At 42.4% G+C, this 13491-nt stretch overlaps 1 protein-coding gene across 2 annotated transcripts in view; it reads left to right on the plus strand.

Annotated features, from left to right (window-relative positions):
• Positions 1-969: 969 nt before the first annotated feature.
• Positions 970-13491, plus strand: part of LOC123035619 (CD209 antigen-like protein E) — a 41373-nt gene continuing 28851 nt past the window's right edge. Inside the window, exons 1-2 of one of the 2 annotated variants that reach the window (XM_044454017.1) lie at positions 970-1077; positions 3098-3207. In XM_044454017.1, coding sequence (XP_044309952.1) covers positions 3186-3207 — 22 coding nt within the window. In that variant the 5' untranslated portion in view covers positions 970-1077; positions 3098-3185. Of the gene's footprint in view, positions 1078-3097; positions 3208-11954; positions 12010-13491 lie in introns of those variants that run through there. The other variant, XM_044454016.1, reaches the window with a different exon arrangement.

A 13491-nucleotide genomic window follows, 5' to 3' on the forward strand; every position in this document is an offset into this window, starting at 1 on the left:
AACTCCTGAAGAGTTTCCCTACCCCCATCACCACTGGAAATATTTTGCCTCTTCTGATGATGTTAGTGTTACTCCTGAAAAGGGTGGATGCATCTTAGTCTGATGACTCCACTTTGACTGTTCTACATTGGGTGACCTTACTAAGAGACCAGCCTAGTGAGACAGCCTGGCCTCCTGGTGGCATTGCTCTCAGCTCTTCAGACACTCTCAGCCCCCCCTTAACTCATTCAGGTGTGTATCCAAGAGGGGAAAACATGATATACTTTTGTAGATGAAGACAAACAATTGAAAAAAATCTAAGAAAGTTCAACACTGTGAATACACAAAACACAAGTTGAGATCTATGGTCATAGATTAGCAGATCTTTAAGACTGCAAAGAACTCAAATATCGACAAGAATTGTTATTGTCATGCTCATTTTTGTGTTGATTCGTTCTTGCCATTTAGGTATAAATTGTTGTTTGTTATAACTGAGCAAATGCTTGAGCTAGTAGTATAAGCAAATCTGAGGAAAATGCTGTGCAAATAGTGCAAATAATTACTAAACAGCTTTAAAAGGTAACTTATTAGGAGTATGTAGCATTTGTGCCAAGTAGAGAAGATCAGTGTTCAGAAGTCTCAGAATGTGCTGAGATGCCACAAAATGAGAAGATGTGGAGAGCCACACCTAGAAGGTGAGGCTGTTCACCTCAAAAGGGGAGTATAAAAGGTTAAAAAGAATTCTGAGCTTGCAGAATGCTGTTAGCTACACAAGGCATGGAACAGTAATCTGGCTCAGACTTGAAAGTGTTAGTCCTGAGAAGGCAGGGTTAAAATTAGTCCATGAGGAACTGCTGACCAGAAAGCAAAGAAGAAGTTGATGTTTGCAAAATCACCAGGAATGTCATGAAACACTAGCTGCTGCCCACAAGAAGCCCCTTTTTCTGAAACTTCCTATACTGCAATTAGCACTTCCTTCTCATTTTTCCCTTCAAATGATTGTATCTGATCATATAAAAGCTTGTGCCTTTGCTCTAGGGTTGGTGGTGGGGAGACAGGCTTTCTGAACTGGTCCAGAGCTCTCCCTCCAGCAGTGCTGTAAGTGATCACCTAATTAAGATCTGATGGCTTATATTTGATGAAATGCATGAAAACTTTTCTTCTTTAAAAGAAAACTCTATTTCTTTCCACACAGGCTAAGACTTCCTTATTTTTGTTTTCCCAAGTTTGAAAGCATCTTGTAATACCAGTTTTTCTCATTTATTATTTTAGTTCCTGCAACATAGTTTTAACTTTTATATCTGATGGTCATTTTTAGTTGTGTTGGTATGCTGATTAGTTGTTGCTGATTGTTTTTATTGAGGTTTAATTTCTATTTTGTGTTATGTGATGCTCAATGCCTAGAAAATCACTGATGAGGCATTTAAATAAATAAATAATTGGCACATATACAGAGTTCACTTGAAAATGTTTGTTTTACCTTGCTAACTCAAGGTATTACTTGTGTAAAAGTTGGCAAAACCTGGCCATGTTTTGTGAATGACAGTGAAGGAGACAAGAGATTGGTAGATCAGTATCTGCTAATTTCAAACCCTGTTTGATCAAGAGTTATGCTTTAAAAAGCCCCACATAAAGACTATCGGAAGATTATTTCCACCAAGGCAAAATGTTGTGTATGAAGCAGCCCAGAGGGGCCACACGTTGTTGTTCCTGTTTCTTCTGAACCACCCAAAGAGCCCCCCGGATATGCAGTGGCATAAAAATACAATAAATAACTAAAATGTCAGATATGATGAGGAAAAAATATCTTGTTTCCCAAGGATCTCTGCAACGTTTTTGTGGCGCAGTGATTTAAATTGCTGAGCTGCTGGGCTGGGTGATTGAAAGGTCGACCGTTCGAATCTGCAGACGGGGTGAGCTCCCATACTCTGTCCCAGCTCCTGCCAACCTTGTAGTTCGAAAGCATGCAAATGCAAGTAGATAAAAAGGTACCACTTTGGTGGGAAGGTAAACAGCATGTTCAGTCATGCCAGCCACATGACCATTGAGACTGTCTGCGGACTAACGCTGGCTCCCTCAGCTAGGAAACGGAGATGAGCACCGCCCCCAAGAGTCAGACATGACTGGACTTTAATGTCATGGGAAAACGTTTACCTTTACCTTTTTCTCCTCCAGATATGTAGGACTGCAGTCTCCATCATCCCCAGCTACCAGGCAGGCCTGGGGTGATGGGAGGAGTTGTCCAATACATTTAGGAGGCATTCCATTGGGAAAGATTGCTCTATAGTTTGAAAGATCCCACCATATTTCTTATCGCTCCTTCTTTTAATACTCCTAGAAACTGTCTGCATCCAGTGTCCAGAAAACTGGCTATCATTTCAGAGTAACTGCTACTTCTTTTCTTCAGTAAAAAAATCCTGGCATAGTGCCCAGAGGTCTTGTGAGAATGAAGGGGCTCACCTGGTTATTATTAACAGCTTGGTGGAACAGGTGAGTTTTTTAACTTTGCTTTTGCCACTGTGATTGCGACAAGCAGATGCTCATGAAGACAGTGTTCTGGACTGAGCTTATGAATATCATAAAAGCAGATGCCCTGTTCTTATTGAAATAAAGCACATTGCATCTTCCATCTTATGGATTCAGTTGGTTCATGTAATATTTATCCATAAAAGTATGGCTTTTTAGCCCCACAAGTGGTTGATATGAATGAACAAAACCAAACCAAAGATCATAAATGAAAACTAAAACCCTAAAATGTAAAGAAGCAGAGTTAAAGTCTTCAGTCATACAGTAACAAATGAAAAGTCATGCAGAATAAAAATATTTTCATTGCTTGCCTAAGCATTGCCTGCCTGAGACGAAGCTAGTTTTACCACGTTTGGTTGGGAATTCCATAACCTGGCTGCTAACACAGAAAAAAACCCCATTTATGTCACATTCTATGGAATTCAAATAATAATTCTAACTTTGTTCTAATACCCCTTCTTGGTTGGTTCTCCTTGAGTTCTCCACCATAAATCCAAATTATTAATTGCTGGGGAGAAGGGAAACCGCATATTTTCCCTTTTATATAGATGAGACTTCCATTGGACACAACCTTTTCTCTTTCCCCACCTAGAACACTTTAGTAAAACAACTGGCCAATGAGCAGGTGGTTTGGATTGGGCTGAGTGACAGTACCACAGAAGGGTCGTGGCGCTGGCTGGATGGCACTGCCTTGTCTCTATCGTAAGTACTTTCATATTATGTTGCTTTAATGTATTAATTAGCAACCCTTCAAGAATGTGACTTTTAAGCAGAAATTTCTCTCTTTGAACAAGATCCATGCCTAACCAAGTGCCATATAAGGACCATTTCATGCATGTACGTTTTCCTGTCTCAGGAATAACCACTAGACCTTGTTCAAATGGGTTCAAAATCTTGTAGGGTCCATTTATATGGGACAGGTAGCTTGTTTAGGCTTTGCTCGTTTGGACAAATTTAAGACCTCCCTGGGAGAGGAGGTCCCAGTGATACTCCGAAGGCCCTAAAAGGATGACATTTCCTAGTTCTCAGGGCTGCAGCACCTCCACAGCAGGCATGCATTAAAATCACCCAGTGACCAAAGGTCACGCTATAATCAACCAGTTGGTTCCACTATCCATTGATGCATGCTGACAGTTAAATGCTTCTCGGGACTTAGGCTAGGGTGAGCAACTTGTGGCTCTCCAGATATTTTGGATCCCTCGCCATTGGCTATGCTGGCTAAAGCTGATGAGCGTTGTAGGCCAAAACCTCAGGAGAGATATACCTTGTCTACCTCTGGTTATGCTGTCAAAATCAACTGAATGAGAGGTGCCCAAATCAAATTAATGAGAGGGACCACACACATTTAGCACATAGATGTTGTCACCCATTTACTGAGAATTAACAGTTTTGTCTGTATCAGCCCATCTGTTCTACCTCAAAAACATAGTAAAATATCTGGAGGGCCACGTGGTGCTCATCCTTGTTATATATGGTTTGCAACATCTGTTCTGCCCATGTTCCACAATACTCTCTCAAATTGCTGTATTTAAGTATATTTCCAATTTCTTCCATCCTTTTGAACCCTTAGGGCTTAAACTGGACAAAGAGTACAAAAGAGTCCCAAATTCCTACGCCAGCTAGCAGTAACATTTGATTGAAGGGTTGTTCCTTTAAATGTGTCCTGCCAGAACAATGCAGGAGATTCTGCAGAGAAGCTGAAACAAACATCGGGGGGTGGGTGCTGTTGTTATTGTTGTTGTTATGTGTCATCAGCAAGTTGTCTCTGGCTTATGGTGACCCCAGGAATGAATGCCCTCCAAAATGTCCTCTTGGAAGTTCAAGGCTGTTTCTTGCTTTATGGAATGCAGCTGTCACAACTTGGTCTTCTTCTCTTCTTTTGCTTCAACTTTCACTAACATGCTTGACTTCTCCAGGGAGTCTTGTCTTAGTTTTGTCATTTTTGCTTCCAAGGAGAGTTCTTGGCTTTGATCTAAGCCCACTTATTCATCTTTCTATTGGTCCAGTATTTACAAAGATCTCTTCTCCAGTACCAAGAAAACATCTACATTCTTCCTGTCAGCTTTCTTCACTGTCCAGCTTTCACACCTATAAATCATGATTGAGAATGCAATAGTGTAGATGATCTAGACCAGAGGTCCTCAAATGTTTTAAACAGGGGGCCAGTTCACTGTTCCTCAGACTGTTGTGGGACCAGACTATAGTTTGAAAAAAATATGAACAGATTCCTATGCACAGTGCACATTAACAATTAATTAAAATTAAAATTAACGGACGTGATGGCAATTGTGCAGGGAAGACGGTTGCGATCATGGTCACGCTCATGTAGGGAAGGGCAGGCACGATTGCGGCCATTTCTCCCCCCTGAGGCGGGCCGGATAAATGAGCATGCCAGGCTGTATCTGGCCCGTGGGCCATAGTTTGAGGACCCATGATCTAGACCTTGGTCTCCAGTGAAACATCCTTATACTTGATTATCTTTTCCAGTTTGTTCACTGCTTTCCTTGCAAGTCTCTTTCACAAGTTTCTTTGTTGTTGGGATTCATTTCCTAATTCTTCTGTAGTCATAATTTTTGTTAATGCTTAGCTGTAATTCTGCATTTGCACTTTCTTCTTTCACTTTTTTCAGGATTTCCTTCAATTCACTTCTGCTTTCTACCAGCAAGATGGTATAAACTCCATATTGATGTATCTTCTGCCAATTTCCACTTCTTCTTTCAATCCTAATCCAGTTTTCTTTAGGATGTGTTTTGCATATGGATTGAACAGACAGGGAGATAAAATACACTCTTACCCACTGCCTTTGCCTATACAAAGCCATTCTGTTTCTCCATATTCTGTGCTAATAGTAGCTTCATGATGCAAGTTATCTATCAAGACAATCAAGTTTCAGAATAAGGGTTTTTACTGCCTACAAAATTTTTTAAAATGCAGCAATCACATAGTCCCTAGGGAGTTGCCATTAAATTAATTTTGTAAGCACTTTTTCCTGTCCACTTCATTGCCTGAAAACTGATATGACTAAAAACAGCAACACATTCTGGTGAAACTTCTACCTAACCTCAGGCTTTTCTTGGGTGCTTTCCAACTACTGGCTCCAATCTTATTTTGTAGAAAGAGTCATCCAATTTTTGCTTTCTTTCTCTATTTGTTTCTCAAAGTCTTAGAGCCCAAATTAAAGACATCAGTACAACCTATTTACCTCAAGGATATCATAGAAATGGTTTCTGTAGTTACTTCCTACACTTGTCTTGTTTTCCTGAAAAAGCTCAACAGACTCAAGGTCTGGCTCTTTACCATATAACTTTAGAAGAGCATGACATTTTATGGAAAAACTGGAACTGACAGGAAATCTTTGGAAGGCCGACCCACATTGAGGCGTTTTGCTACCCCAAGGAAACAGAAATGTTGTCTTTTCTCGTGTGTAATATCATATGTCAAACAGCATAACAGTAGCACATTACAATTACCAGAAGCTACAGTTTCTCCTCTTCATTTTAAAGTCAGAAAAATCTTTATTTCCATCCATAGACAATCAAGTCTATGCCTCCAAAAGTGCAGACAAGGCTGCGGAGAAAGGCTAATGCATTTGGGACTCAGGGAAAAAAAGAGTGTGGGGGCAGATAGATAGATAGATAGATAGATAGATGCTCGTGAACAAACTAGAAGTAGTGGGCAAGAGGCATTTTTGTCTCTCCAGAATTTGTGTACTCCCAGTGACATTGATGAACAGGAGATTACAAAAGAAATTAATACTTCATACCAAGCATAAATAACATATGAAATCTGCTGCAACAAACTGTGGAAATGGTCATGGGTTCAGGCAACTTTAAAAGAGATTGGGCAAATTCAGGAAGGATAATATTATCAATTTCATGTTAGCTAAATGGACTACCGCCAGAGGCAAAGGTGGCAGTTGCTGGGTGGTAAACAGCGAGCAAGGACTCTTCCCATCATTCTGTTTGTGGCTTCCTGGAAAGTGCATATGTCAGCCTTGGCAAAAAAAAGAGGATGCTAAAACTAGAGGGATGCTTAGGTTAAAGTGCTGTAGAATACACCAGGGTGGGTGAAACTCTTTCAGCCAGAGGATTCATTTCAGTTTTGGACATGTTCTTCAGCACTACATCACAGGACTAGGAAGGGCAAAACACAAAAAGTACACCAAATGCCAGCATATTTACCTTCAAGCTTGTACTGCCAGTGGTTAAGCTTTTGGAGAAGCTTTTTAATCTTTTAGAAAAGGGAAAAAGTGCAAAAGCTGGGCAACCACCAGAGAGTCAGCAGTTGAGAGACAAGGGACGGACCAGCAAAAGAGGGGTGTGCCTATTTGGGGATCCCCAGAAGGCCAGATTGGGACCTTCAACTGAGCCAGAATTGGCCTGCAGGCCTAAGATTTAATAGTCATGCTACAGACACTTGCTTGTCAGAGGCTTTGTTCCACTGGATTCAGTGGCACCAGTTCTGAATACGCCCTAGTGGATCTTGTCATGACCGACTTGAATAGAAAGCATTTAGGGAAACGAGCAGCCAAGAAGAGCTGGTCTCTCACTAGAGCTTATGGAATGGCCTGGCTTCTCATTTTTTTCCTTCTGCTGAAACCTAATGGAATGATAATGATTGAATTTAGACATGAAAACTCACACTCAAGGGTTGAGTGTGTATTGTCATTGAACCATGGCTGGTTATTGTATGAACCCAGCTGAAATAACAAACTGTGGTAAACATTCCACAGTTCACAAAAGCAACAGACCATGGGTTCTTCATATAGATTGATTGTGATTAACAGCCCGTGCCTTATTAGTGCAGGTGAGCCTGGGCAACACAATAACCTGTGTTTCAACAACCACCCATGCTATAACAATTACCCACACTAAGCCCTCAAGTGTGGGTTAATCAAGCTGTCTGAACCCTCTGAATCAGACCCTTAGTTGGTCTAGCCCAGCACTGCCTGTGGTTCTCCAGGGTTCCAGGCATGGTTCTTTTCTGGCCCTGTCCAGACAGACCCAGAACTGAGCCTGGGGCCTTTGATGGGCAGAGTGACCAAATGTCACTGAGCTACCACAGTCCTTCTCCATTCTCAGTGGACTTCTACCTTGGAAAACTTCAGGGGCAACACTTGGGGGTTTCCAGTGCAAAACACAGGTTATGAGTTTTCAAAATCTGAGTTCCTCTTCCCAAAACCCAAGTTACTAATGATACCAAAATCAGATTTAAAAAAACCCACCCAGACCAAGTTTGGTTTCCCTGAGTGGCCATGATCAGAGAAGGGGGAATGGCCATTAACTGGTTTTTAGAATGCTGTGATTACACTCCAGTTTCCTTTCATGTGTGTCCAACTAACATCCGCCTGTGGGTAATAGCTTCCTCAAGAAAGCCTCTCCTGCAGATCTGAACAACCAGTTCATAACAAGAGACTGCAATGCCCAAAGTCATTTAGGCTTTTAAATGTTACAGCAAAGTTCTTGAATTGAGGCTGGAAAGCAAGTGGCAGCCCGTGAAGTTCTTGCAAGACAGGTGTGATGCGGTCTGAATACTGTGTGACTGTTTTTGAGATAGGTCAATCGGAAATGCACATAGCTTTCCAAATGTGAGTGAACCAAATATTTACTTAATGACTTATGATACCTGCTGTTCTCATTTTCAAATCTATTTTCTGTTGATTCCTGCTGCTAAACATGACATTTTCACTGCCACTATCAGCTTCTGGGGGTCCGGAGAACCCAATAATGCTGCTGCACATGAAGGTGAGGACTGTGGTACATTGATCTACAATGGAAAATGGAATGATGTAATATGTTCTAACAGCGAACAATGGATCTGTGAAAAGAAATGCTAAACAAGTTCCTGTCTACACAACAGTTCTGGCATGGAGGGAGCAACCCCAGGACTCTTTTAGGGCCTTGGATTTACTAGCTCTCAGAGGCACATGCAGGTCACTTTCTGAAAACGTTGGTTAGTTCAGAGCCATTGAGCAGACATCCACATCTACTCCTTCGATTTTCTGAAAGTTCCTCTTGATTGCTTAACTGCTAATTTTCCATCTTACTGAGCATCACAACAAACAAGCAAGCAAGCAAATAAAACAAATGACTTCACTTTCTATTCATGGAACCAAGCTTACGGAAATTGAACCCATCATGCCTGTTCTGAAGCCCAGTGGAAGCCCAGCCCTTTTAACCTGCCTTAAGTTGCATCTATTATCACACTTTCTGCTGCTGTGTTGGAAGAACTGTCATCTATGTGCATGTATGCACCTATGTACACACCTGTTTGAGGACAGGTGCTTGTATGAGCATCCCAGAGCATGTGGCAGAATCCTACTGAATAAATCTGTTTCTTGAGCAAACATGAACATTTCTCTTCTGAGTGCACAGGATTGCCAGGGTGATTGGCACCCCCCAGGTATCTGATCTCAGAAATATAAGGAAGAAAATTAGGCTCCCAAGTGGAAAATCACAGACAGAGCTTATAGCCAGAGCCAAATATGCATTCTGCTCTGCCAGCTCCACTAGTAACAACTGCAGCCAAAGACTATTTTCAACCAGTATTTACCCACAATATTTACAATTCGGATACAGCAGCACTGGCCAGCACGTGGGCAGTCCATGGCCAGCACTTGCTCCCGGCAGCCATGCTCACGCAAGGTGCAATGGCATTTGTCTGTGCTGAATCATTGTGTAGTATCTGAGCTAAAACGAAATAAACTAGCAGAACAGCAGGGTGAAAAGCAGCTAATTGATAGGTAGAAGATTTACTCACAGAAAAAAGTCTCTTTTGCCCTCACAAGGTACAGAACCCCTTTCAGGCATTTCCAAATAAGTCTCAGGGGGCTACATTGCAGTGTGGATATTTGTGTGGACACTCCACAAAAACCGCCACCTATTTTATCTTATTTAGTTCTTATTGGCAGTATCTAAACCCAGGGGAGGCATTTTAACCTTTTAGAATGGGGAACAAATTGCACAAAAGACAGGAAATCACTAAATGTTTGGTAACTGGGGAAAGGGATAGGTCAGGGGAAGGGTGGGTGGCCTTCTTAGGAACGCTGGCAGGCCAAGTGGGGAGCCGGGGCCTGCGGTTCTGCATCCATGTGGTACAACTCTTATTGGACTCAATGGTTGGGCAATAGAGATAAGCTACCTAAAATGGCAACTCTTTAGCTAACATTATTGTCTGGCAGAGGTCACGTTTTGGTATATAAATCATAGTTCCTTCAGATTTCACAGTGTTAAGCAAATTAGAAGCCTTGAAAGGGGCAGACTCCTTCACAGAATTGTTATGGGAGAAAATATCAAGTTCCAAAAGTAATTTAGTACAAAGATACGCTATCATTTCCTAGCTGAGATGCTCAGGGTGATCTTGGGATGGAATCAGGGAAGCATCAAAAGGAGAAAGTGAGGTAGTAACGAGTGGCTTCAGTTATTCTTACACAGAGTATATTCGTGTTCCATTTGTGAGAAAGAGGCAGCGTTTCTACTAGCCTGAAACTGCTGTGCCCTGAACAGCTGGTCATGAGAGCAACCAGAGAGCACGTGATGCTGGGCTTAATCCTAAGTGGTGCCAGGGTCCTAGTACAAGTGTTGCTGAGGTGACTGCAGCACTGTCCAATTTGATCCATCTGTAAATGGGAAATTGCCAAGAAAGCCCAACTCAGTCACATCTTACTCCACAAGAGGATGCTTCTCCAAAGGAAGGGAGCTTGTGAAAAAGACACTGAAAGGGTGGCATTGGGATATTGCTCCAGAAATTTCATCAAGGCCCCTTCCAAAGGCCAAACGCACAGCAGTCCAGCAAAGAATGTAAAGAAAAGGAAGGCAGGAATCTGGGAGGAAGCACCCAGATGTTGATCCAACACATTGTTCCTAGAAATTTCCAAGCCCTACCAGAGCACCATCAGGATCACATAAGGAGTGGACTACTCATGAGTTACTGTCCTCTTCTACTCATGAAGATTAGAACTGATCCTGACTGGGCAAGCATTCTTGCCTCTGACAATTAGTTGAAGCTGTGTCTTCAGATGCTTGCCTCCCTGGGGGTAGATGGCTGTGCTAAGTCCAAGCAGGGGTTTGGTGCATCTTGATGGGAGGTACCAGAGCAGTTTCCCTCCAAGCATCTCCTGAACTGCCTCAAGGTCCTCAACACAGGCAGCTGCTCTGTAATGTTTGGCTTGGAGGGGACTTCAGGCCCACCTCTGAAGAAGCATGCTTTAGAAGATGCCTGACATCAAATGCTCCGAAATGCTCAGAAAATCACAATAGTGGAAACTCAACTAGAATGTGCACTGCATGTAGTCCAGGAAAGGCAGCAGAAAGTCCAAGAGGTCATCAGCATAGTGAACAAGTATTCTCAAGGAAGCTATGGGAGAAAAGAAAGTATTTTACAGTGAATGAAATCCTTGTCCAAATGAGATGAACTTGCACAAAAGAAATGCAGCAAGCACTAAGGAATGCTTTGTAGTATATTTTTATTTAAATAAAAAATTTCAAACTAAAAAAAAAAAATTCAAACTAAGGAATGCTCTGAATCACATTAAGATCAACACTTAAAACAATTAAATATATCAGAAGTAGGAAACAGCCAGGGAGCAGTTGGAACACTGGACAACCAGGGCTTCAAAAGAATAATTAATAATGATAAAGGATAATTAAGAGTTTGCAAAGATGCTGCAAAGGTTTCATCACCAGTATTCCAGGTTCAGATGTTCAATAAGCCAGGGAGAGAGCATCTCACAGCCCGTGGGCTGTTTTAAGGTTCTGAGGTAGCTTAACCACCACCACAACAAAGCGTTTTTAGTAGGAAAAGATAGACTGTGGCCATGAAGGTAATAATGCAAATCTTTCTGGCATGCAACTGGTGAACTTGGTGGCTTATTTCCCCCTCTCTGATCATGCAAACACTTTATGGTTGAATGGAGATTTGAACCTGAGCCTTCTCAGTCCTCATCTCTCACCAATATGGTTTTCTGGCCTGGTGACAAAGTTTGGTGGAAGCCACCCTTGACATCCACACTAACATTTGCTGTAGATCCACACTGAACTTAGATAAACCAAGTGTTCTGGAGATCTACAGCAGATCAAGGCTAGGAGCTGCTAAACTTAATGGCAATGAATTTTAAAAAAGTAAGGGTCTTCTAAGCCATCTGCTTTAACCCCACTGATAGGTGGAGGATGCAGTAGAGTCATTTCCATCATGGTCTTTAACATGAATAGCAAAATAGATTTGTTTTGATGGGAGGTAGATCCTTAGCAGGCCTCTAAGAGTATTTGCATAGAGCATCTTTGCTAAAAGGGAGAACTGAAACCAGAGGCAACCAAAGTCCAGTGAAGCGAGAAAAAAGAGACCAGCACAGTAGTGGGAGTGGTACTGAGTCACATTTAAAGATTGGGAAACAGCCTTTTGCTTTAAAAGCTGCACAGCCCAGACCTATGGCTGAGGAGACACCGTATAGAAACTGGATGTCAGCTCCTCCAGTGCCAAAACTCAGGATCCCATTACAGAAGTCAGGTAAGGCTGGGAGAAAGCATAGAAGAGGAAACTCTTCGGTTATGCACTGAAGTTGCATAGCATCTAAAAATATCTAAAATACTTGTCCTCAAATTGTTGTCAGCTCCAGGTTTTACAGGGCCCTTGGGCAAGCCTCCCTCAATTGTCCTCCATTCTCAGTGCATCTATCTTCTCACCATCGCTGAGATCAGCTACTATTGCTTCCTCTTCCTCCTTCTCCTCCTTGTCCTCCTCCTCCACCCCAGCATTGCTACTGCTTGTTTGCTTTCTTGCTACTCAGGGAGCCAGATGAGTAAGCAGTTGCATCCGCTTGCCTTCCCTCTTATCACTGCCACTGTCTATGCCAGACTGAGAGGCAGGTGATTGAGTGGATTGTAATGATGAAGAAGAGCAGCCAGTACAAGGGCTTCCTGCTGGGGGGGGGGGGGGCAGGGGTTGCTTCTAGGGCTGACCCTCAATCCTTGTGCATTTCCACATGACTGTAGACTGCACTTGTCATGAGCTTGTCATTCCCCACTCAAGGTTGTTTATGCATTATTTATAGGACATTGTGACCCTCCCTTTTTGCTTCTGTCTGTAAGCAGCAATTTGGGCTAATTTGTTTTGTGCAGGGAAAATGTGGCATTTAATTGCAAAAGCAAAGAAACACCCTTTTCACTTTTGCATCTGCGCTGTTCTGCATTGCCATACTGCCTCTTACAAGTTACGAGTAGAAATGCAAGAAAGAAAACACCCTTGTGTAGTACTTGGATCTCACTTACAAAGAAAGAAAGAAAGAAAGAAAGAAAGAAAGAAAGAAAGAAAGAAAGAAAGTAGATACAACAGATCAGCAGATGATCAACAGGCTTGTGTAGAAAAGTTCCTTGACGTTGGCTCAGGCTTGCTTGCTTGCATCCTGGACTAATAGTCCATTTGGCCAGTTGGAGCAAAAGTGACCATATCCTGTGGCCTTAAAAGCCAAAAGGGCTGCCATGACTTTACAAAAGCTGTCCTGAGCTTTTCATGGCTCAAAAAACACAAGATGTTGGGTGAAAGGAAGAATAAAGCAACAACACTTAAGTAAGCTAAATAGCTTCCCTATCTTGCAAAATATTAGAAAAAAGCAATTAAGCAAATAGAGCAGCCAGATTGCTGACGGGGACTGGGCATTACTCTCATATAACCCCAGTCCTCTACCAGCTTCACTGGCTTCCCATCAAATTCCGGGCTCAATTCAAGGTGCTGGTTATTACCTATAAAGCCCTTAACTGCTTGAGACCTGGATACCTAAAGGGATGCCTTCTTCCGTATTTGCCCTCCCGCCCCGAGTTCAGCAGCAGAGGCCCTCCTCCGGGAACCCTCCATAAAGACATTAGGAGGCAAAGTACCCGGAGAAGGGCTTTCTCTGCGGTGGCGCCCTGCCAATGGAATGCACTCCCCAGAAAGGTCCGCCTGGCACCGTCGTTATTTGTTTTTCGGCGCCAGGCTAAGACCTTTTTATTT

Source organism: Varanus komodoensis, unplaced genomic scaffold (genome assembly GCF_004798865.1).
Source record: "Varanus komodoensis strain SLA01 unplaced genomic scaffold, ASM479886v1 scaffold7_1, whole genome shotgun sequence".
Classification (NCBI taxonomy): Eukaryota; Metazoa; Chordata; class Lepidosauria; order Squamata; family Varanidae; genus Varanus; species Varanus komodoensis.